Genomic DNA, 25,388 nt, shown 5'->3' with positions numbered 1-25,388 from the left:
TATAAGGTATAAATCTTTATTGTTCCAAGTACACATATTTCTTACCAAATGAATTTATTTTCCAATGTGAGCTATCACATAACTAAAGATCCCAATGCTTCCCATGTAGTAATGCGATAACCAATCCACTTTCCAGTCTTCAAGTAGTACATCATTCCTGTGCAAGTATCTTTTAAAATGCAGCAACTACAAGTCCTGCTTTATTTCTTTGGGCTCCAAGTCCTCAGTGCATGCCAAACCTTCACCACTGGCTCTCTTTTCTTCCATATAAGTTCATTGCCATATGTTACATACCAGCTTGAAACAACAAAAAACATAACTTCAGTTGAATTCCTTTGCATGACCCATCATCAGACTTAAAAGCATGTTTACAGGATGCATATCATGAAGCCACTCTGGCAAAAGACATATCTCAGAAGGAACCTCATGTTAGTGGCACAAGAGGATTATTTTTAAATAAACACAATTTACAACACACTGAGTGTCACACTGTTATAGTGGTAGAAAAGCAGGAAACAAAAACTTACATGCCGAACAGGGCTCCCCCAAGGTGTGCTGCGTGGTCAAAAAATTTCCAACCCAAAAGGAGTCCTGCACTGTCCAACGCAATAATAGCTTTTAAAGCCTAGAAGTAGATAAACAAGAGCACAGCACTGGTAAGACTTGAACACACAACTGCAACACTAGCTAATAAAGCCATACATAAATTTGGGTTTTCAAGTCCCATTTCTAGCACAGGCTTGTTGTATGGACTTGAGCAAGCAATTCTCTCTGCCTTAGTTTCTCATATGTAAAACTGCAAAAACCTACAGGTAGGCAATGAGGTGTTGAGGTGCATCACTGCTTGCTCCTGTATGGTTTCTCAATAATCATTGGGGGGGGGGGGTTGCCAGGAAAAGGACAGAGAGGCTTGGAGCAGGAATTGCAAGAACCTACCTATAGGGCCTCAAAGTTCTGCTGGGGAGGGGACTGATGTGTTGCCCAATTCCTCCTTCAGTTGGCATCATGGGCTCCACTGCTGGTTCCCTTCCTTTGGGAAACTGGCAGATGGAGGACACTGGCTTCCGAGTCTGGCTGCCTTCCTCAACTAGCTGGTGGACTTTTAAACCCGTTTCCTGGTGTGTCCATCTCCCACATACTTCTCCATCCACTTCAGAGACACCTGGATCTGGTGTTCTAGTCACCATAGCAATGGGGTCGCTACCCAGAACCATTGTCCCTACACTGCTTCTGCCATTTCTTTCACCTGCAAGGTCATGCATGGCTTTATTTGACCCAGGACAGGGCTGGGGAAAGCTGGTTTCCTCTGATTGGGGAGTCCATTCCCAGATGTGAGGATACAAAAGATTTAAAGCAATTTCAAATTAAATACATGGCAAAATATTGGCTTAAGGCTAGCAAATGAAAGAGGTTCATTTTAAGTGGAAAGTATAGTTTTATGTCAAGCACCAATGTGCTAGTAAGCTCACAGTTCACTAAATATTAAAAGCTGTACCAAAAACTGTTACAACCACACTTTTAAAAGAGCTGCTACATTTAAAAAAACCAAAACAAAAAAGAAATATTCCAGTGTTTCTTCAAATGAAAAAAAAATTGGAGAAAGGAGCACTTTTACAGACAGGGCTGATATCTTGAATACCACTGCAAAACATGCACCAGCACAAGGCATCTTCCTCACATTCACCACTATAGTGATGCTCACCAAGCCCTCCCTGAAGAGTCACTGCCTAGGACTAGGAAACTGTCAGCAACACTGTGAGCAGCATCATGTGAAGAGGAAATATTTGGAAACGACAAGGAGAGCCACTTCCAGATGTGCCAATCTATTCACAGTTTCATGTGAGTCAATCTTTAGGCATTGTTCCATTTTAAAAAGAGTTTCCCTAAGCATAAAAATCTACATTCTGCTTGTACAAGAATTTGTACAAATTCCCCATTTTGCATAGATTTACTTAGTTTGGATGGATCACACTATTTGCATAGCTGAACAATTTAGTAGTGATGCTTTCCCCACCCCCAAATTTGGAATTCTGGGAGAGATTAGGTCTGTACAAGGCAGGAAGACATCCACATCCAACCAATGACATTGTGATTCACATATTTCCTTTATATAGGAAAACTGTGTTCCATACGATCACCATTCCATGTGATCAAGGGGGCTTCAGACTTAATTTCTTGAACCACCACCATTGGCACTAGAGTAAATGAGAGAAACTGAGTTGAGTTTCAAAGGCTGTTTAAGAAATGGCATCGGGGGATGGGGTAGGGTAGGTGTTGCTCAAAGGAAAAAGGTCAAAACTCCCACTGACTAGTTAGTGCAAGGCCTTCGCCACTCGTGAAGCTGTTCATTGAGTTTTAGCAATACATTTGTAGCATTTTCTACAAGATCCCAAGAGCTAGGAACTTCACAGTCTGAATATTAATTATTTTTGAAAACATCAAGGATTTAAAAAATGAACTACTGCATACAGCAATTTTTAAAAATATACCAGTGTAAAGGAAGTAAAGCAGCATGAAATTCTGTACAACATGTCTCAACCTTTAACAAGACTAATCAAAATTATAAGCTGTTCTGAAATGCAGAAAACAAAGAAGCATGTTTAGGTGATCGGTAGGAAGCAAGAGAGGAAAGATCAACTCTTTCAGGTGTTCAAAGTCACTTACATTTCCAGCTGTAAACGTGAACATTGGAAGAAATATTATGGCCAGCTTGGCTTCTGGCATCTTCGTGCATACTGCTGCAAGGACGGTCATTATAGCCCCTGACTGGAACATTAACACACACATTAAACTCAGAAAGTTAACTTTTAACACTGGTTACTTTGCTATTAAGATGTGCACTACCTAAGGAAAATTAAATTTGGAACAGAAATCAGCAAGAGACTATTTCCTATGTCAGGTATCCAATGCTGAAATATTGTTTATCTTCTCCAGATTCAAAAAGTGAACATTACTGTTTATAAAACTTTTGTAAAAGTAGTTACAATTTACTGTGCTCATTAGCAGTTCCCAATTAGATGTAGAAAGGGTGCTGTAGGAATCCAGCTAGCTCTACCAGCTGCATAGGCCCAAATGTTAAGACAAAAGTCACACACTTAGAGAATTTATTCAGTGAAGGAGCCTGGGATAAGTTCCTTCTTTTAAAAAAATCATCAGAGATTTCCTGTCCTGAAAACAAAGCACTTACAATATCAGAAATTGTTCAAGATAAAGTTGTGCAGTAATAATTACATTTTCTTATGAAATAAAAGAAAGTTGTCATATATCCAGCTTACTGGCAATACTGATAAGGTCGACTAAAGAAGCAGCTCCATGCTAGCTTGCAACCTGGACCATTCATGCCTATTCAGAAATCAGTCCCAGCAAGTTCAATGAAATGTACTTTTGGGTAAGGTCATAATCCTGTTCATACTTACCTGGAAGCAAGTTCCATTCAACTCAATGGGACCTAATTCCAAACAAACACGCCTAGGACCCAGCAGTAGAACAAATGGCTAAGCAAAATTGCCTAGCAATCAAATTGTTAACAACCAAGACCTAGATTCAAATATGAAGCTGAACCCAAGAAGTTCCTCCTTGCAAAAAGTTTTTTTTAAGAGAGCCAAGCACCATAAAACTTGGACATCCAATGAAGTTTTTTTAGAAAATTAACACCGTGTAGGTTGTATCCTAAGAAAGTTAAGCCACAGCTAAGCACCATTAAAACTGATGGGACAAGTTCATTGTGGCAAACTTACAGCCCAATCCCAGGCATGCCCACTCAGAAATAAATTCCACTGAGTTCAGTGGGACTGACTCCCAGGTAAATGTGCAGTCTGCAGCCTTAATTTTAATAAGCGTTATGATACAACCAAAAGCCTTCCTATCCAGAAATTTAATTTTTTTCCCCCAGGATTAAGTTCATTAAGAAGCCCCCATATTTAACTAAAATTCCATGATAATATAACACAATGCTCCAGAAACAACCTCTGAAAAGCAGGTATTCTTTGCATTCTAAACTTACAGCTCCAAGTGATGGTCCAAATCTTCCTGTGGCCATCTTGCAGACATAACTGGCAAATGTAGAAACTACCCCTAGAAAAAGAAAACTTGGTTAGGAAACACAGTATAACTGACAGCATGATCCATTTAAATATTCTCTTTAGTATAGAATCAGCCCACATCTTACGCAAGGCTTACATTCCACGATCAGAGCATAAAGCCAAAATTGTGTATAGTCAAAGCTCTCTTAAAACCAATATGTACTGTTTCTAAGAACTAACACTGTAGAGACACACAGGGGACTGGGGGAACAGCGGCTTCACTATACTGTTTCAGACTCACTCCAGGGCATAAACAGAGTAGGTAGAATGAGCCGTAGCGTCACCGGCACTATTTAAACTACTGTTTATCTCTATGGGGGGGGGGGGTGAGTGTGCATACTTGAATTCCTACAAGTCAACTGCGCTCAAGATACGGGCTAAAAGTACAGTACTCATTTCCTTTCCCACTTATCTAAATCAATAGTTCTAGATGTAATGGAAGAACTTGATGTTTAAGGCAGAAAGAGAGCTCCTCCCAGGCTGGAAAATAAGTAAAGTACTACTCAGGAAGCATGCAGTGCTCCCAGAGTGTTCTTGATTGACAGCACTGAGACCAATTTCACAGACATTTTGCTTCCCTTTAGATCTTTTGTCTTCAACTTTAAAACATTCTCTGGACTTCCAAACTTCCCATTTCCTATCACTCTTCTACCTGAAAGTCTGCACACAGGAAGCTTATTCCATTTCATCTTTATTTTTCTTACAAACTTATGCCTATGGGAAATCTCTTTAAATCAAGATCTTCAACCTTTTTAGTGCCATAGACTGTCTTTAATTCCAACCTGTAAGGTAAGCCCCATAATACTTTATTTTGCAATACATGTTTGTCATTATGCACTATATGATGATCCCTGCTGGATCAGACCAATTAGCCCAGCATCCAATTTCTGTGGTCGAGTAGACACTCTGGGAAGCCACAAGTACAAAAACAGTCCAGCCTAAGAGAACAGAACTAGGAGGGAAAGGACCTAGGAAGGGCCAATTCCCAACCCATTAAGAGCCCCATTAGGCTAATCCAAGCAGTCCATGCAGGAGCCTGCAGAGTAGGTCACGCCCATCAGCAGCCATTTGCCTTCCTGAGCTTTTGTAAACTCACCTGGGAAGGCCAGCCCCCTTTCAATCAGGAAGGAAGGAGGGAGGAGGAGCCAGCCAGGAGTATAAAGCTAGGCAGGCCATCGCGTGAGGCTCTCTGCAGACGCGTGTGGCCTCTGGGAACCCAGTGCCTCGGGAACTAAGTGCCAGGTAAGGCACAAGAGTTTAGCATCTGGGCGAGTTCAGCAGCAGGGCGAGGAGGCCAGGGCCCCATACACTGCCCTTCCTCTTCCCTAGAGAAAAGGGCTGCTATCCAGTGTACGGTTTTTAAAAGGACCCCTAAATAAAACAACAACAACAACAACAAAAAAGCTATGCAGTCAGACAGCCAGCAGCAGGGTGGGGGCTATCCAGTGTTCTGCATTGAGTGCCACATGTATGATTATATGCCTCTGGGGCATAAGTCATGGGTGTGTCCTCGGTGCAAGGAGCTCCAGGCTCTCAGGGAACGCGTCCGCTCCCTTGAAGCCTTGGTGGCCGACCTGGAGAAGCGCAGGCAGCCAGAGGAGGACCGTGGGGAGACTTCCGGGGACGATCAGGCTTCGTCCCAACCTCAGGCGTGCAGCTCCTTGGCTGCCCGGGTGGGAAGTCTCGGGACTGGAGGACGTCATCCTGGAGAGGAGGAAAACAATCCCCTAGGGGGGACCCCTTCTCCAGGGGATGGGCCTGTATCCGAGCGCACTCGGGATACTCCTCGGCGGGAGGGGGGTCGGGGGCTTCTTGTAGTGGGGGATTCGATTATTAGAAACATAGAGAGGGGGGTTTGTGACGGATGTGAGGACCGCATGGTGACTTGCCTGCCTGGTGCGAAGGTTGCGGACATCACTTCTCGTCTAGACAGGCTAGTAGACAGTGCTGGGGGAGAGGTAGCGGCTGTGGTGCATGTCGGCACCAACGACGTGGGCAAGTGTAGCTGGGAGGTCCTGGAGGCCAAATTTAGGCTTTTAGGCAGGAAGCTGAAAGCCAGGACCTCAAAGGTAGCGTTCTCTGAAGTGCTACCTGTTCCACGCGCAGGGCCAGCTAGGCAGGCGGAGATCAGGGGTCTCAATGCGTGGATGAGACGGTGGTGTAGGGAGGAGGGGTTTAGATTCGTTAGGCACTGGGGAACGTTTTGGGACAAGCGGGGCCTGTACAAGAGGGACGGGCTCCATTTGAACCAGAATGGAACCAGACTGCTGGCGCATAACATTAAAAAGGTGGCAGAGCAGCTTTTAAACTGATCCCTGGGGGAAGGCCGACAGGAGCCGAGGGGCATCCGGTTCGGGACTCCTCATCCCTATGGGATGAGGATGGGGAGGTTAGAGAACAACAAGACAAAGGCAGGGTAGGAGAAGAAATTGGGAAAGGTAGGGTGATGGGATGTGATAGACGGTTTGGCACAATGAGAGGATGCGGGGACAAAGGAGCGAATAAGCAGCCCGTCCTGGGGCATTCCGTGTATAAATGCTTTTATGCGAATGCCCGAAGTCTATGAGCAAAGGTGGGAGAACTGGAATGTCTGGTGACAAGGGAAAATATTGACATAGTGGGCATAACGGAAACCTGGTGGAATGCGGAGAATCAGTGGGATACCGCAGTCCCGGGCTATAAACTCTACAGGAGGGACAGGCAGGGGCGTGTTGGAGGTGGGGTGGCCCTTTATGTTACAGAAGGGATAGAATCCAGCAAAGTAGAGATTGAAGGTGGGTCCGACTCCACCGTAGAATCTCTGTGAGTTAAATTACCAGGCTTGTGCAGCAATGTAATACTGGGGGCGTGCTATCGTCCTCCAGACCAGAAATCTGATGGGGACCTTGAAATGAGGAAACAGATCAGGGAGGTGACAAGGAAGGACAGGGTTGTAATCATGGGGGACTTCAATTATCCTCATATTGACTGGGTCAATTTGTGTTCTGGTCACGATAAGGAAACCGGATTTCTTGACGTGCTAAATGACTGTGGCTTAGATCAGCTAGTCACGGAGCCCACCAGAGGACAGGTGACTCTGGATTTAATTTTGTGCGGTACGCAGGACCTGGTTAGAGATGTAAACGTTACTGAGCCATTGGGGAACAGTGATCATGCTGCGATCCGTTTTGACGTGCACGTTGGGGGAAGAATACCAGGCAAATCTCTAACAAAAACCCTTGACTTCCGACGGGCGGACTTCCCTCAAATGAGGAGGCTGGTTAGAAGGAGGTTGAAAGGGAGGGTAAAAAGAGTCCAGTCTCTCCAGAGTGCATGGAGGTTGCTTAAAACAACAGTAATAGAGGTCCAGCAGAGGTGTATACCGCAAAGAAAGAAGGGTTCCACTAAATCCAGGAGAGTGCCCGCATGGCTAACCAGCCAAGTTAGAGAGGCTGTGAAGGGCAAGGAAGCTTCCTTCCGTAAATGGAAGTCTTGCCCTAATGAAGAGAATAAAAAGGAACATAAACTGTGGCAAAAGAAATGTAAGAAGGTGATAGGGGAGGCCAAGCGAGACTATGAGGAACGCATGGCCAGCAACATAAAGGGGAATAATAAAAGCTTCTTCAAATATGTTAGAAGCAGGAAACCCGCCAGAGAAGCGGTTGGCCCTCTGGATGGTGAGGGAGGGAAAGGGGAGATAAAAGGAGACTTAGAGATGGCAGAGGAATTAAATGAGTTCTTTGCATCTGTCTTCACGGCAGAAGACCTCGGGCAGATACCGCTGCCCGAACGGCCCCTCCTAACCGAGGAGTTAAGTCAGATAGAGGTTAAAAGAGAAGATGTTTCAGACCTCATTGATAAATTAAAGATCAATAAGTCACCGGGCCCTGATGGCATACACCCAAGGGTTATTAAGGAATTGAAGAATGAAGTTGCAGATCTCTTGACTAAGGTATGCAACTTGTCCCTCAAAACGGCCACAGTGCCAGAAGATTGGAGGATAGCAAATGTCACGCCTATTTTTAAAAAGGGAAAGAGGGGGGACCCGGGAAACTATAGGCCGGTCAGCCTAACATCCATACCGGGTAAGATGGTGGAATGCCTCATCAAAGATAGGATCTCAAAACACATAGACGAACAGGCCTTGCTGAGGGAGAGTCAGCATGGCTTCTGTAAGGGTAAGTCTTGCCTCACAAACCTTATAGAATTCTTTGAAAAGGTCAACAGGCATGTGGATGTGGGAGAACCCGTGGACATTATATATCTGGACTTTCAGAAGGCGTTTGACACGGTCCCTCACCAAAGGCTACTGAAAAAACTCCACAGTCAGGGAATTAGAGGACAGGTCCTCTCCTGGATTGAGAACTGGTTGGAGGCCAGGAAGCAGAGAGTGGGTGTCAATGGGCAATTTTCACAATGGAGAAAGGTGAAAAGCGGTGTGCCCCAAGGATCTGTCCTGGGACCGGTGCTTTTCAACCTCTTCATAAATGACCTGGAGACAGGGTTGAGCAGTGAAGTGGCTAAGTTTGCAGACAACACCAAACTTTTCCGAGTGGTAAAGACCAGAAGTGATTGTGAGGAGCTCTAGAAGGATCTCTCCAGACTGGCAGAATGGGCAGCAAAATGGCAGATGTGCTTCAATGTCAGTAAGTGTAAAGTCATGCACATTGGGGCAAAAAATCAAAACTTTAGATATAGGCTGATGGGTTCTGAGCTGTCTGTGACAGATCAGGAGAGAGATCTTGGGGTGGTGGTGGACAGGTCGATGAAAGTGTCGACCCAATGTGCGGCGGCAGTGAAGAAGGCCAATTCTATGCTTGGGATCATTAGGAAGGGTATTGAGAACAAAACGGCTAGTATTATAATGCCGTTGTACAAATCGATGGTAAGGCCACACCTGGAGTATTGTGTCCAGTTCTGGTCGCCGCATCTCAAAAAAGACATAGTGGAAATGGAAAAGGTGCAAAAGAGAGCGACTAAGATGATTACGGGGCTGGGGCACCTTCCTTATGAGGAAAGGCTACGGCGTTTGGGCCTCTTCAGCCTAGAAAAGAGACGCTTGAGGGGGGACATGATTGAGACATACAAAATTATGCAGGGGATGGACAGAGTGGATAGGGAGATGCTCTTTACACTCTCACATAATACCAGAACCAGGGGACATCCACTAAAATTGAGTGTTGGGCGGGTTAGGACAGACAAAAGAAAATATTTCTTTACTCAGCGCGTGGTCGGTCTGTGGAACTCCTTGCCACAGGATGTGGTGCTGGCGTCTAGCCTAGACGCCTTTAAAAGGAGATTGGATGAGTTTCTGGAGGAAAAATCCATTATGGGGTACAAGCCATGATGTGTATGCGCAACCTCCTGATTTTAGGAATGGGTTAAGTCAGAATGCCAGATGTAGGGGAGAGCACCAGGATGAGGTCTCTTGTTATCTGGTGTGCTCCCTGGGGCATTTGGTGGGCCGCTGTGAGATACAGGAAGCTGGACTAGATGGGCCTATGGCCTGATCCAGTGGGGCTGTTCTTGTGTTCTTATGTTCTTAAGTAGGGCAGGAAGGCATATCCTCTTGCTGCTGTTCTTCTACAACTACTATGCAGAGGCATAACAGTTGAAAGAGGCATATGATAAGTTTTGTTAAAATCCTCTAACCTAGTGGCCATCATCACATCTTATGGTAATGAATTCCACAGATTAGTTATGCACGACGTGAAAAAACATTTCATTTGTCAAACCTCAATCTCCACCAATCTGTTTTATCAGATGAACCCTGGTTCCAGTTATTGTAGGGTGCGGGAAACAACACCTCTCTAACCCCTTTCTTTACACAGTGCATAATAGAAGGCTCAATTATGTGGCATCTTTGTCATCCCCCACTACTGCTTTCCCCCCCTAAACTACAAAACCCTAAATGCTGTAGCCCTTCCTTGCAAGAAAGGTGCTTGGGTCCTCTGAATGTTTTTGTTGCCCTTTTCTGCCTCTTTTCCATCCAACCGTACAGTATCTTTCTGGAGATGTGGTGAGCAGAACTGGACACCGTATTGCAGATGCAATCACATGCAGATTTGCATAAGGGTATTATAACAACAGAAGCCTTCCTTTCTATCCATTTCCTAAGAGTCCCTAACATAGCATCTGCCCTCTTCACAGCTTCTAAATTTATATAGGTTTAAAGTTTGCCCACAAACAAACATCTGAGAGGAAAAAAAAAACGATTGTTGTAGGCTTATTACCTGCAGAGAGATATACTGCCATGAACTGTTCACGTCCCAGAATAGAGACTATACTGGTTGAGAAGCTCCACAGTACATACATGTTGGCTGCCATGTGTAGAAATGAGAAGTGACTAAATGTCGACAGCAACATGGGAAAGCATAAAACTCCTAGATAAAAATGGAAGAAAACAGCTGTTAGATTTTAGCATTTTATTTTTTCCATTCACAAGTTGAGTAATGAGAAACTGAGCAAGAGAAAGTGTTGATTGACCTACTTTACATTCCAAAGTTGTTGATCTTGACATGTCTAGAACTGAATAACTGTTACTACCATTCTGCTCTAAGAAGCAAGCGGGGGAATTTTACTGTTTTGTCAAGTTTTTTTCTCTCGTGTTCTCTGTGGTGATCTGTCTCCAGAGTTAATTTTGTGCTGCTTCTGCTACAGTTTTTAGTTTGTTGTTTAAAATCTTGTTTTTATCAGGTTGCTTGCTGCTTTGCGAATTTCCCTTTTGGGATGAATGTGGGATACATATTTAAAAAATATATGGACACAATCTTGGTAGGTTTTCTAGGTCACATGGAAACACTGCATAACTCCACAAACTTTGCTTTGGCACAGAATTTAGTCTCTTCATCTTCAAAATGCTATGATCCCTTTCTTCTTCAGACATCCAACCTCATTCTCACAATCAGAAGTATGCATAGCATGAGGATTTCCAATCCATAAGGAGCACAGAGGTATGGATTTCTATGGGAATATGCAGGAACATACCTTTCAATACTGCATGTCACCACAACATCTACATTTTCATCTTTCTCAACTGAATCACTCAGAAATGAAGAGTTGCATACTTTCTAATGCCACAGAAATAATTTTTTCTTACCCACAGCTCTAACTTAAACAATGTGTTACAAGACAAGAAGAAATTCACCCCTGTGGCAAGATCTGGGTCTAGTACAGACACAAGATTAAACCAATAGTATTCAACTTTTCAAGAGCCGGGACTCACTTCAAATCCCAATATGGGGCCCACTTTCAAAAGCCAAGGGGCAAGAGGCGTGAGTAGCCACAGTTCCTCTTATTGAACAGTGGCAACCAGTCAGCATACTTTACTATGGCTATGTTCTGTCCCTTTTTCCTTCTACACAGAAGGAGAGAAACCTCTTCCCCTTGTACAAACAGAGTACAAGAGCCCAAAGTTCTCCACAGTTTTCATATAATGCTAAACCATGGTTTAGTGCTACTGCTTGAACCAGGCAATTGGACCTTGCTCTGTTTGCATTAAAAAAAACCTGTAAGTTTTTATAACTTTTCATTAATTTCTGAATTCTTTCATCCCGAAGTTCTTTGCATTGTTGAATTCAATTCACTTGATATTTCCTTAAATCAGGGGTCTTCAAACCCCAGCCCAGGGGCCAGATGCAGCCCACAACAAGACTTCATCCAGCACGTGGCAAGCCTCTGGTCCCCTGCTAGCTCTGGCCCACTCAACCGAATGTGACCAGAGCTGTGCTCCAGTTGCATTTCGAGAGTGTTCTGAGGGCCAGGGATGTTACGTGAAAATCCCCTTTTCCCTTCCAAGTTGTGTTTTTATATCTGGTTATGTATTTTGGACTAAAATGCAGGCCTAAAACTTCTCTTACAGGCCACAAAAGGAGTCAAATCATAAGCTTACTCATTTCTCATGTTGTTGGCCACCTTCAGTCTGGAAAGACTCATTTTCTCTAGAGACACTGGAAATGTCTTTATTGTTTAAGTCAATCACTGAATATGCAAACACCTTAAGGGAAGAGGACCTTGGCAGCAAAGTCTATCACCTATTGTTAACTAAATCAAGCACATCCTGACTCCAAAATCCAGTAGCAACAGGAAGCAAGCTACTCCCCCCTCCCCCAGAGTCAGGCTTTGCTGATAGCTGATTTCTGGACCCTTCTACCCTTTGTTTTACATACTCCCACATGTACCTGTGTGTATACTGAGCATGCGCATCTAGACCAGCACTACGACACATCCGGGTCATTCTAGGTCAGACACAACCCCTTAAGAGAAGGCTCCGAGCACATGCTCTCTCTCTGGCTGCACTCCCAAGGGAATGGTCCTTCCTAGGACTCTTTCCCATCCAACTGCTCCCCGGGACAGGTAAATATATCTTGCGTCTAAAACTCTTTCCCTTCCATCCTACCTATTTCTCCCCTTCTTCCCCCATCTTTAGTTAGCAAACGGGGTTAGGCAGACCAGGGACCCCTAAAATCCTTCCCTACAACCTATCCTTTCTGAATTCCTTTTGGATGCACAAAATACATAGCACATGCAGCCACCATAAGCTAGGTACACTAGACACAAGTACTAGAAATCTATACTTATCAATTCTCCATGTGTATTATGTTTACCTTTGTGTGTTTTTGCAATAAAAATATAATCCTTTGATTGAAAGTTACCTTTCTCCCAGTCTCCTCTTTAAGCTAAACAAGGGATTTCTTTGCTTTACGCTGTCTTGCTATCCAGCCTGCGATCCTAAAAGTTTCCAAGAGGCTAATATACTAATTCCCCTAAACAAAACAGCCCTTTTTGGTAACAGGGAGGCCATGTGCCTTCCCTCAGAATGCCTTCTAAAGGCCTAAAAACATCACTTCCTTGTTTTCCTGGAAAACTAGTAGTGACTTTTGGGCCATCTGAAGGGCTTTGGCTTTCTAATTAAATTTTATATTTAAAATTTATTTATTTTTCCGGCCCTCAACACCATGCCAGATATTTTATGTGGCCCTCTGCCCTAAAGGTTTAGAGTCAAATCACAATCATGTGATTGTAGTCTTGTGTAGATCACAATCATGTGATCATGAAAGGCCATGTAGTCAAATCACAATCATGTGATTGTAAATCATGTAGTCAAATCACAATCCCAGGTTAAAAAGCAAAACAATCTACATAAATCTACATATACTATAATTGAAGTACACTTACGAGAACTTGGATTCGATGTGAAATACGTGACCATTATTCGCTGGAAGGAAGGTACCCGCCATAAAAAGAATACTAAGACATTTGCAGCTATGATGCCTACAAATTAATTAACAAAAATTAGTGGAAGAGCATGTAAGAAAAATTTTTCAATGTATTCCACCCAAGAGTAAAGTTTTGTAATCTTAACCAGCAGATAGGGCTATCTCCCTACATGACACAAACTTAAAGGCTCACGTCAAGTGAGTTGCAGGGGACGGTTGAACAGCAAACTAACAAGAGGTGCCCCATACCCAGGGTCTACCCTTCTGATTCCCCCCTCCCATTCATTGCTAACTGAGCCACTTCAGTCAGCTCTCCGATACTGACTGAGCAGGAAGAGGATTGGGCCAACAGCAGCCCAAAGGAAAAAAATCTGCCCCCTGCTGCCACTATCTCACTCATACCCAGCTGCTTAGGAAAACTACAAGTTGTGGGCATGGAGAGGGAATTGTGGTAATCCAGAGTTAGGCCCCCTCACCTGGAGTTCTGGTACTGCCTCCTTCTTCTGTGTCCATCCTGTTTCAAGCAAACAAGAAGAGAGCAGCTATTGAAATAGGATGGGCTCAGAAAGAGGCAGTGTCAGAGCTCCAAGCAAGACAACCAGGCTCTGGATGGCCGTGCCTCACCCTCCTTGCCCACACCCAGCAATGAGAAGAAGGGCAAGGAGACTGGGCACAAGGGATGGTGGAACTGTCTCAAGTAGCACCCAAGCTTCAACTAGGTCTGCCAGCCTAAAATTGTTATATTTCAGGTAGCAATAAGCATAAGTCACTGAGGGCGCAATCCTAACCCCTTATGTCAGTGCTGAAAAGCACTGGCAATGAAGCTCTGAGGTAAGGGAACAAACATTCCCTTACTTTGAGGAGGCCTCCGTGAGTGACACCCAACTGCAGGATGCAGCACATGTCCCACTGGCACCGCTATGCCAGTGCTGGAAAGCACTGACATAAGGGGTTAGGATTGCACCCTGAATTCAATAAAATGGTTTTTCCAGAAATATAACAAAATCAAAAGTAGTCTGTCGTGTCCCATCTCATTCAAAACAAACACCAACGTATTGCTCATTCATGTCTCTTACAAATAATTGTGTATGTATCTTTACTTCCAAATTTAAGCTCACACAGAAGTGAAAATAAAGATCACTTACAAAATACTAATGAAGTGGACACATCCTTGATTTTCTTTCTACTTACTTACAACAGAAGGAGTACAAAATGAAAATGGTGATTGGGCTTTTAAAAAAATGAAGACTAGATCCTATATTACCTAAGTAATGCCTATTTTCAAGGAAGGTTAGTTTATCAGTCACCTATTTTGCTGTGAAAGCTGAGACAAAACATATTTAAAAACTACATTAAGTAATGTCTTTGTGATACATACAGCTTTTTAAGTAACTCCCGTGTAGGAATGTCATCTTGTAAACAATGAAAAAAAGACCTAATCATAAAGCACCCTGACAGAAAGGCCAGGGTCACAGACCAGCATCATCAACTTTCTAGAATGAACAAGTTGATCATCATATTGCACTACTTCCCACTTAAATTAAATAGGTGCAATATAAAACATGTAGGTGATGTAGAGACTGTAATTATGTAATTACAAAAGTGTAATTATGCAAAGAAGCAAAATATGCACGTTGGTGGCCAAGATGATCTTAACAATCGGAAAGCATGGTATGAAAGCCATTCACTGACATACTGTACCTGTTTGCCATATTTCTCTTCCTGAGTATGTCTAATACTTGTAAGCTAACACAAACCTGACACAGCACGTTGCCCGTTGCTCAGACTATTCCACCAAAGGTTAATCTGAAAGAGAAAAAGGGAAATCATCACCTGGTCACCTAATCAATAAATACAAGCACTCAAGGTGACAGAAATACATTGGTATGCAATTTAATCATTTTCAGTATGCAAAGCATTTAAGAAAGTTTTCAAACACACACAAAATACCCAATCCTAGAATTCCCACCGCCATGAAATTATATGCAAGAAGGAAGCAACACGTTTTCAATGGATCACACACTACACCGCCTCCATAATTAATATTGTATAAGTCAACATGCATGCACTTGGTTGGCTGGTCAATTTAAAATTTCATCACATTATCTATATGTCAGCAACAACCAAAGAAGGAATGAATGCTCATGAAGCATTCAAATACTCTATTATGCCCACACAGCCATTTCTGAAGACCACTAAACTGCATGATACAATAAAATTCTCAAGTGTGGGGCTCAAGTGATAGCATCACACTTGAGCCCCACACTTGAGAATTTTATTGTATCATGCAGTTGACTGTTATAGCAACAGTCAAAAGATAGACATTAAGTATTATTCTAAAAGTTACATGGATATATTTGCATAATTCTAATCAAATGAAAATTCTACAATGATTTTTTCACTAATATATGTACTGTTGGCTATCATTTGTACAGTAATTGCAGCCAATCACAATATGGGACCCGGTAGTATTAAACAAGTGAACCAGAAACATAGGATTATAGTTCATAGAAAAGGCATTATCCCCAACACATTCATAGTTAGTATCCCAAATAATGACCGAGCCAATTCCATCTGTCCCTAAATGTACTATTCTTCAGCATCATACTCCAGTATGAACAAAGCAATCAGGAATAAAATTACTGGTTAAGTCTTATAACTTTATTTTTTGCAGGATTTTTATCCCACCTTTCTCCCACACTGAAGGGGATTCAAGGTGGTTAACAACATAAAACCATTACAATTCAGTTTAAACAATACTAAAAACATAAAAACTGAAAACGATTAAAACTTTAAAATAGAGCAAACAAACAGGATCACAACTATTAAAATACATTTCATTAAAAGCACCAGAATGTCATTCATTCTTTTACTACTGGAAACTAATCTTCCCTTATTCAACATTAACCATTTTGGCTGCTACAAGCATATGGAATCATAGTTGTTTCTCAGGAAGTCCTTTTCAAATATGCCATGCAAACATATTTAAAGACATAATGTCAATATAGCCTCCAACAGCACATGAATGATGCATAATATCTGGATCCAAATACCAGCTTTGGTTGTATTTAAGTTTGCAATTCATCATAAGCTTCTTCCACAAGTGAAAAGAATGTTACACTCATGCAATGGGTTCTCATGGGAAAAGGTTCCAATGACAGAGCTGCAACTCTTTGCTGTTTTATCAGTGTACCAATGATGGATAAAAACCTTCTCTATCCTGGTCACACTTCTTTCACATCTCTAGTTTTCATGTTATTTTGATAATTTCAACTATTATTCTGATAGCACTGCATACCAGCTTTATTTATTTATTTATTTATTTATTTTATTTTTCGCATTTTTATACCACCCTTCCTCCAAAGAGCTCAGGGCGGTTTACACAGCTGCTCCTCCCCTCTTCCTTGTCCTCACAACAACCCTGTTATTTCAACCTTTTTAAAAGATTCAAAATTTAGAAATGATTAATAATAATACTTCCAAGATGAGAAGGCACAATAGGAAAAAATATCAGGAGATGGGGGTTGGACGCTATGACATCCATCTTTTTAATGCACTGGTGCAGGAAACTAATGCGCTTTTATACATATAATAAATGTGTTATACCTGCTTTCTGAAGGCCAGTCCTTTCTGTGGTCGTATCTTATTCATCCAGTCCTGTCGAGTATCTTTAAAATAGTTCTGGACCTTGTATTTGAGAGCTTCATATTGCCAGACAGCAGCCGACCCAAAAGCAAAGCCTGAAAACTAGACAACATTAGATATATATTTACTCAGAGTTTCAGGAAACACCTGTGTTAAGAGAGGAAAAACGATGTGCAGAACTGTATGACAAAAGCATTAAAACTGGCCCTAGAAGACAGGCCGCCCAATCGTAATCTGGGCTGGTACAGTGGGGCCACATGACCTTTGCTATATCCAGTACAGCTTTGTAGAAGGCTGTAAATCTCCTCCAGGTAAGGGGATATTTTCCCCCTTACAACAAGTAATGCCCCAGCCTGCCTTATTGGGCTACTTGGATCCCTACCTGCTAAATAGTTTGCTATGCAGATCCCGCCCACCTTCTAGGCCTGATCAGCTCCTGTTCCAACCTTCCATGTTCAAAAAATGCCCCTCCTCACCTCTCCTCCACCCTCTTGCCGCTTCACCACCTAGCACAACTCTCACCTCTGCCAGCAGCTGTCCATCTGCATGCAGCATCAGTGGGGGTACACAGACCTCCCTACCAGTACTTACTATCCAGATGTGCAAACATGCCTTACAGCACATTTATAACATCCTCTGCTAGTGCAGAGACAGTTGCGCCAGCAGATCTCCAGGTTTAGATCACACTCTGATTGCACAGTAGCAGCCTAAAGGACAATTTATTGTCAATTAAATTATGGAAAAAATATGGACAATTAAATTTTCTTTTTATTCACTGAATACAGGGGGCCCCCATATCCACAGACCCATATCCGTGGATCGCGTCCATGTGCCCCCCTGCAAACATTTGCTGCATGCATTTGAGCCCTCAGGGGCTTCCTCAGGCCTCCCAATGCCTTATAAGGCATTAAAAACATCACTTCAGGTTTTTTGAAAAAAACAGAAGTCACATGTTTTTGCCACTAAGGTTCAGTCTGAGCCTGGCAGAATCTGCAGACATCTGTGGTCTCTGCTGGCTTCCAAAGGGTGGTGGGGTATTTGCCCATATCCACGGTTTCACTTAACCACGGGGGTTTCAGAACAGAACCCCCGCAGATACAAGGGCACACCTATACTTCTGTGGCCTTTCAATCTAAAACAAACTCTGTACGTTACACAGCTTCCATAACTTTCAATTTTACGAATGAGAAAATGCCGATAAGCACACCTTCATCTCTCACAATGCTACAATGCCTTTGCCTGCCACTATACAACCACTGAGTCACATTGTATGTACAATTCTGTTGCTTCTTTTAATAAATCTGTTTTTGTTAGTTATATAAGGGCTGTTGCTAATTATAAGATAAAATGAAAAAATTTACCCCAACTGTAAAGAAGAATGGCTTCACAAGCTTCTTCACTGAATAGGAAGATGCATGAAGGACAGGGTCCGGGAGCGGGGGAGACAAACCACTTCTTTGTGGTTTGGTACCAGTTTCAGAGTTAGGCCTCTGGGAATCACTCTTCTGTGCTTGTCTTTTGAATCCATTTCTCTGTTGTGTATATAGGGAAGACCTAATAAAGAAAATATGTACTAAGCACACGATGGACTCATTCTGAATGTTTTCAAGATATGAAAAAAATACCAGTTTCACTATCAGACAGTAATGAGTGAAAGCTTCTTCTCAGCCACTCCAGAGTTTTAGATATTATTTTAGATATTACCTGCCCAGAACATGTACTATAAAATTTGTTTTAGTATCATGTGAAGTTCATGCAATTGTCTTAATGATCAAGATGCTACCAAGGAAATGCATTTTCCAATGCCAATTCCATACTAAACTTTTACAACCGTAAAATAATTATACCCCCTATCAGCAATATTTCAACAAATTTATTTTCAGAAGCATATCAATTCGGAAGACGGTTTGTCATGTTTTGTGGCAGATCCCATAACTATGACAGTTGGAAACCAGTTACTGAAGGCAGTTTCATCAAGTAGAAAATATGCACTTACAGTCAAATAAAATTTTGGACCATCGTGTCTGAATTGGCACAACCCCGCAACTGTTTACATTATTATTCCTTTTTTTAAAAGTACATATTGAAAATTGCAGGCAACTCTCCCATCCAAAAGGAAAGTAATGAGCATATGCACCAAGAACAAAAAAAACAAAGGAGCCAATCCTATCTAACTGTCCAGCACGGGAGTGCCACGGGAGCATGTGCTGCACTTTGGGGGGGGGGTAGTCACAAAGACCTCCTCAGGGTCAGGGAACATTAGTGCCCTTATCCTCAGGGCTGCATCAGTGCTGGAAAGTTGGATAGGATTGGGTCCTAAGAGTTATGGGGTGGAAGGTGAAGACCAGAAAGAGGTCTTCTCAAGGATAGGACATTCCAGAGCTCACACAGCCCTAGGGTACCAGTGATTTACACACTTGAGCTTAGCCAGGGAGAATGATCCCTTTCCATCAATTCCCCTCCAAGCAGACAGACAAGACACACCTTCCTTTCTAGCTTCCTTTCACCTTCACAGAAGGTGGGTCGAAGGCACAAGGTCTGCATTATTTCCATAGCACTGAAGATTGAGGGTGCCGCCCTATTCACACCTCCCTGGGAGTAAGCCTCATTGACTATAATGGGACTTACTTCTGAGTAGACGTGGATAGGACTGAGCTCTGAGGCTGCAATCCTATCCACACTTCTCTGGGTGTAAGCCCCATTGACTATAATGAGACTTACTTTTGAGTAGACATGTATAGTACTGGGCTGCTAGGCTGCCATCCTATCCACACTTACCTGAGAGCAAATCTCATTGACTATAATGGGACTTACTTCTGAGTAGACATGTATAGGACTGGGCTGTGAAGCTGCCAAAATATCCACACTTACCTGGGAGTAAGCGTTATTGACTGTAATGGGACTTACTTCTGAGTAGACATGGATAGGATTGGGCTATGAGGCTGCCATCCTATCCACACTTCCCTGGGAGTAAGCCTCATTGACTACGATGGGGCTTACTTCTGAGTAAGCACAGATGGGCCTGGGCTCTGAGAGACGTGCACGACGCCCATGGAGGCCTGGAGCGGGAGGTGGCACCCTGAGGGAGAGGTCCACCTGCCCTGCCGAGCCACGACACCCAGCCCCCGCCTCCACACCAGGGAGTGCCCGCAGCCCAGCCCAGCCCAGCCCAGGCTCCGCGTCCCCTGAAGCCTCCAGCAGCCGTGCCCGCGCGGAGCCAGGCGGGTGTCCGTACCTGGGTGCCCGGGCTCCAGCGCACCACCACTCCTGCCTGAGCCAGGCCCGGGCACCGCAGTTCCACGCCATCTTCTCCGCCTCCACAGGCAGCGCTTCCGGATCACCGGCGGCCCTTTCCGTCCGGCATCTAGGGCGCTGACGCAACCCGCACCGTCACAGCCGCACAGAGAGAGCCTCGCCAGCCCACGGCGCCATCTGGAGGCGCCTGGGGGAGCGGCTGACCCGCGGGGCCCTCCTGCAGCTGCAGTCCTAGCCACGCTTCCCTGGGAGGAAGCCCCGTGGGCACTCACGAGACTCACTTCTGAGTAGACGTGCATAGGAGCGGGCTCTCAGGCTGCACTCCTAGCCACACTGCCCTGGGACTCAGCCCCGTTGACTCTAATGGGACTGACTTCTGAGTGGACATACCTGTAGGATCCAGGGACGTGTGGCCGGTGGGGAGGCAGGTGTGGCAGAGCCTCCCCACCAGAGTCCTTTGAAAAGCGCTGCTGCCCTGTGAGGTGTGCAAGCACCCACAACCCACGCCCTCCGCATGGGTGAGGCAGAGCTGCCCCACCAAAGTGGCAGCCAGCAGCGTGTGGGTTGTGGGTGCTTGCATACCTCACAAGGACTCTGGTGGGGCGGCTCTGCCTCACCTGCCTCACCCATGCGGAGTGGTGCCTGCACACCACAGGGCAGCTGTGCTTTTCAAAGGACTCTTGTGGGGAGGCTCTGCCTCACCTGCCTCCCCACCCGCCACACATCCTTGGATCCTTTGCATGTCCACTCAGAAATAAGTCCCATTACACAGGCCAATGCACATTTTGCTTCCTTAAACGTTACACCAATTCCTGGGTATATTTGGGGTGCTGATTCCAAAAATGGCATCCGTTTTGCCCTGTCACACCTAGTTTTGGAGACATGGCATAGCCTCTTTAGTGATGGTTCAAGCAGCTTCCTCGTGAGGAAGGCTACACCATGTAGAATTAAGCACAGCCTACACCATGGCTTCCTCATGAGGAAGCTGCTTGAGCCATTCGCTAATGAGGCTATACTATATCTCCAAAACTAGACATCATAGGGCAAAACGGGTGCCATTTTTGGAATCGGCACCCCAAATTCATATCAAACCATCATAAAAGTTTGAGAAAAACTTTTCTGATCCTCAGTTTTGTAGGACTGTGTTATAGTCAATGGAGCTTACTTTGCCTCACCTGCCTCTCCATCCACTGCAGTCCTTGATAGGATCAGGCTCTAGTTGAGCTTCCTTACCATCATGTGACTCCCTCCTGGGTAGCACACTTGTGTCTTTCTCAGTTTTTAACTGGCACAATTTTTTCTCCCCTATCATTGCATTCCAAGCTGGGAAAAAGATCAACCCACATGGAATATCTCGTACTGTAGTTATGTAACTGTTAAAATATAGGACCTTTGCCTTGCCAGGAAAAAAAGCAGCTGACAGCCTGGTGTTAAGCACATTGTTGAGTAGCACTTCTGTAGCTGTAGTGCTGCTACAGTGAAAAGCTGTTGTGCTTTTCTTGCCATGATGGAATTGAGAATGAATACTGCAGCATTTGGTATGAGGCAGGGAGGAGGACTAAAAGCATGTGTCCTTGGGCCTGGCCCATCCAACTGAAGCAGTTGCTTCAGGCAGCAGACTGGTAGGGGCACATATCTCAGTCTGATTGCTTACCTCCACTGCTTCTGTTTCCAAAAAAAGAGGGGGGTAGAGAGGAAGAGGAAAAGTGGAGGGGAAGAAAATTCTGAACTAGCACATTGGAGAGTGGGAAGAGCAGAGGTTGGCTCATCATAGGACAAGGAGGCAGCACTAGTGCCATGTTGAGAAGTCTTGGTCCAGCCTTGCATGTACTGCATGCAGAAAATCCCACATTCAGTCTCTGGGAAAGAACCCTATCTGACACTCTGGAAAAATGTTCCCAGTCATTATAGACCAGTGGTTCTCAAACATTTTAGCACCAGGACCCACTTTTTAGATTGACAATCTGCTGGGATATACTGGAAGTGATGTCACTAACCTGGAAGTGATGTCACGGCCGGAAGTGCCATAATCAAGCAGGAAAATTTTTAGCACTTTCATATGACCAAATTAAATCAATTTACTAAGGGCTCAATCCTGACCCTCACTTGGGCCGACGCAAATCCCTTGTGCCACTCTTCTGGGCGATAGGCGAGTGCACAAACGTGCACTGGCTTCCCCGTGCCGCTGCAGGTTCTGGGGAGAGGGTGAGTTGTGTTAGCTGAGCTCGGCTAATGCAGGGGTCTGGCAGGGGCGTGGGGAGGGTAGGGAGGAGAAGGGAGGGAGGGAGGCGTTTCAGGGTGGGGGAGGGTGAGTGGCAGGTGGGACCTTGGGCAGGTGGGTGGGGAGTGGGAGGCGGGGCCAGGACCCGGCAGTTACGCCAGAACCTGACCCTGTTCATGGGTGGCCCAGGGTAATCCTGGGCTGTTTGGATTTGTGTCTCCTCGTTATGTGGTGCAGATCAGAACAGACCCATTAGGGCCGCTGCAGAGCAACACGGGGTAAGGGGAAACATTGTAACATAGCTTTACAAACATTTGATTGATTGGCTTCAAGTTACAGGTTTCAAATAAGGCAATACCATACATTTAAACATATAGAAAACTTTGTTTGCAAGTACCAGTAGAGAGCACTGTAACCTCAATTATTATTCAGAACTGGCTTTTTGGCATGTCCTTTGTACTTATCTCTTGGCATCCTCAACTTGGTTGGCCTTGGCAAGAGCCACCTGTTTATCTCTAACATTCCTTCTACCAGACACTGTGGGGCTCTTTGCCAACATTTGTCTAAGTTGAGCCTTTTCTATTCCATGATGTGATCCCATATGTGACCTGTTACCTTTGGATGTTGGCATCCTTCAGTCTCGGAAGACTATGGTATCGCGCTCTGAATGGTGGTTCTGGAACAGAGTGTCCTCTCCAGTGCGCGAAGCCTGGGTAAAGTAGATATGGAGGATAGATTGTTTCCCATGCAGCAAATCCCCCCTCTCCACATCGCTGAAATGGTCCAATGGAAAGGCAGAGGCCAATACGGTTGGTTCCAGCGGCGTCGCAGGAGTTGCCAGAACATGACTGTGTTCAGCCATGAACTGCCTCAGGGACTCCGGCTCCGGATTTTGCCTCGAGGTTGACTCCTGAAGCCTTTTCCATAACTGGATGTAGCCACAAGGCAGTGGAGGTTTGGGATCAGAGTTTTCCTTCTCTCAGATGAGCTGCCTTCCCAGGCTAACCAGTCCCATCTACCTGGTGGCTGTTTAGTCGCCTCTTACGACAAGTACAGCCAAACTGAGGGCCTATTCTTATCCCCAGCTCCCTTTGGATGTATAGTGGTGTAATTTATTTAATACAAGACAAACCAACCTCTTATTGAAAATAAGGATTTTAAGAAATCTTTTCTCATTTACTTTTAACTAAATCACATTTCCTTCTGTCTGTTGTAGCCCAGACAGAGGCTCTCATAGATGTTTTAGCTCAGTCAGGGGCTTTCCCTAGATGTTTTGTTATCTGTTTCTGTCTAGCTGTGTCTGCATCTTTGTTTGATAGAAAATCCTATTTCCATCTGCCAACAGATAAAAAGTTGCATTGCTTCTCCTAATGTTGCAAGTCCCTCACCAAAATGTTACAAGTTTGTGTGTTTTCAGCCTTATATCATTCCAATTTTCCCACTACTGGTGCCAAGACAAAAGTTTTATCTTTGAAAAGCAACTTTTCCCCGTATGCTGCTGCCAAGTCTCTCTGAGATGCAACAATTCCAAAAGTATCAAGCAGGACTTTGAATCCTCAAGGTCTGACAGAGGAGTGTTAACTTTGAGATGTTGTTTTCCCACATTCCAAAGTTTGTGAGCTGTCTGTGAGACAGACCTTTTGATTTTTGGTTGGAAATAGCTTTTCCACCTTTCTATGTATTTTATGCAGTTAAAACTCACTTTAATGCTATTATATCCTTATATATGTTAGTTACACTCTATAAGGCAGTGAAGAATTATTTGCAAGCAAGCAATCTTTTGGCACTTCTATGATGCTTTGTATAGTACCTTCTAAACAGCTCTCCCAGTGTTCAACATGTGTATATAACACTGTTTTTTGTTTTTTTTTTAAAAGGAACCTGACAGAATTATGTTTAAACTGCAAAATACTTTTTTGCTATGGGTTTTCCTCTCTTCAATGACATACAAGCAAGCAGGGAATTTCCAGCTTAAGATGACTTGGATGCTTTCCAGCATGGCCTGTTTTCAAAGCAGTGCCTTGTGTATTGTTCTCCCTATCTCTTTGCTAGATGTCTTTGGCATGCTGCCAAGAGCAACTTTGAGACTTTGCTATTTTTAGCTGTCAGCTTGAAGCTTCAGACAGAGAGAGCAAAAATGGATTTTAAGTTTTTTCTTTCAAGCTGCCAAGCACTTGCTCTATTTAACTTATAAACATTTGATTTGTTCTAACTGCATAGCATAAATGCATTCTACATATATGACCCTGTATCAATATGATGCATTCACACAAGTAAGTCTATCAACAGCATTAGGCAAGCAAGTGAAGCCTCCATGTTAAGAGGCAATATATATCTGAACACAAAAGGGTTTGGACAAATAGTGTGATCAGCAATACGGAGTTAATAACAATGGCCTATCACACAAAATTGTTATAAAGTTTACAGCGTATATGAAGTGTTTTGAACACTGGAAAAGTAGATAAATGCAAAGTATTGTGGTGAGCTGTTGCTATGTAGATGGGTTTTGTCACTTTTCCTCAAATCTTTACATGACAAGGATGGGTGATGTGAATTTTTTTTTTTTTTTTAAATTAGGGTGGCTTTGTGACCATTTCTAGTATTGTGGCCACGGATCATTTCATCATTTTCCTGACAAAATAAATTCTTCTAAACAGTATTTTGGAAAGTATTAAAATTGTTATCTGTGTTTATATGTGAAGGATGATTTTAAGTTAAAGAGGGGGCTGGCACCATATAAATACCCAATACTTTGTTCTGTAGTAGGAGGATCAGTTTTGAATCACCAGTTTGTTTTATCAGTTTTACTCTTGCTCAATAAAGTTAATGATCTGGCTGGGAAGCCCTGGTTTTTAGTCCTAAATCATTGCAAAACAGTCACTTTCTATTTGCCAAAGTGACCCTAACAGCCTGTTATGTTAATCTGAACTGGAAGAGCTACTAGGAAAAATCAAGCAAAAATCAACCAAAAAGTAGTTTTTAAAATGT

General features: G+C 43.8%; 1 protein-coding gene across 1 annotated transcript; it reads right to left on the bottom strand.

The window, feature by feature from the left end:
• On the bottom strand, window positions 1-20,270 carry PARL (presenilin associated rhomboid like). Its single transcript, XM_066620654.1, has 10 exons — window positions 20,160-20,270; window positions 18,286-18,478; window positions 16,886-17,026; window positions 15,037-15,085; window positions 13,239-13,334; window positions 10,295-10,444; window positions 4,004-4,074; window positions 2,665-2,766; window positions 528-625; window positions 1-297 (listed from the first exon to the last, which is right to left on the bottom strand). Exons 1-10 carry the CDS (start codon window positions 20,228-20,230, stop codon window positions 201-203), a joined length of 1,068 nt encoding a protein of 355 aa, XP_066476751.1. The 5' UTR covers window positions 20,231-20,270; the 3' UTR covers window positions 1-200.
• Between the last annotated feature and the right edge of the window lie 5,118 nt (window positions 20,271-25,388).

This window comes from Tiliqua scincoides, chromosome 3, assembly GCF_035046505.1.
Source record: "Tiliqua scincoides isolate rTilSci1 chromosome 3, rTilSci1.hap2, whole genome shotgun sequence".
In the NCBI taxonomy this organism is placed as follows: Eukaryota; Metazoa; Chordata; class Lepidosauria; order Squamata; family Scincidae; genus Tiliqua; species Tiliqua scincoides.
The sequence above is the reverse complement of the archived record's forward strand: the minus strand, read 5'-3'. Positions and strand labels throughout refer to the sequence as shown.

Excerpts from the sequence above, each read along its gene's own strand:
- PARL (XM_066620654.1), bottom strand. The coding sequence starts at position 20,230 with ATGGCGTGGAACTGCGGTGCCCGGGCCTGGCTCAGGCAGGAGTGGTGG. Across the intron at positions 13,335-15,036 it reads CGGGCAACGTGCTGTGTCAG|GCATCATAGCTGCAAATGTC; the intron begins GTTTGTGTTAGC and ends ATTAATTTGTAG. Across the intron at positions 626-2,664 it reads TCACGTTTACAGCTGGAAAT|GCTTTAAAAGCTATTATTGC; the intron begins GTAAGTGACTTT and ends ATCTACTTCTAG.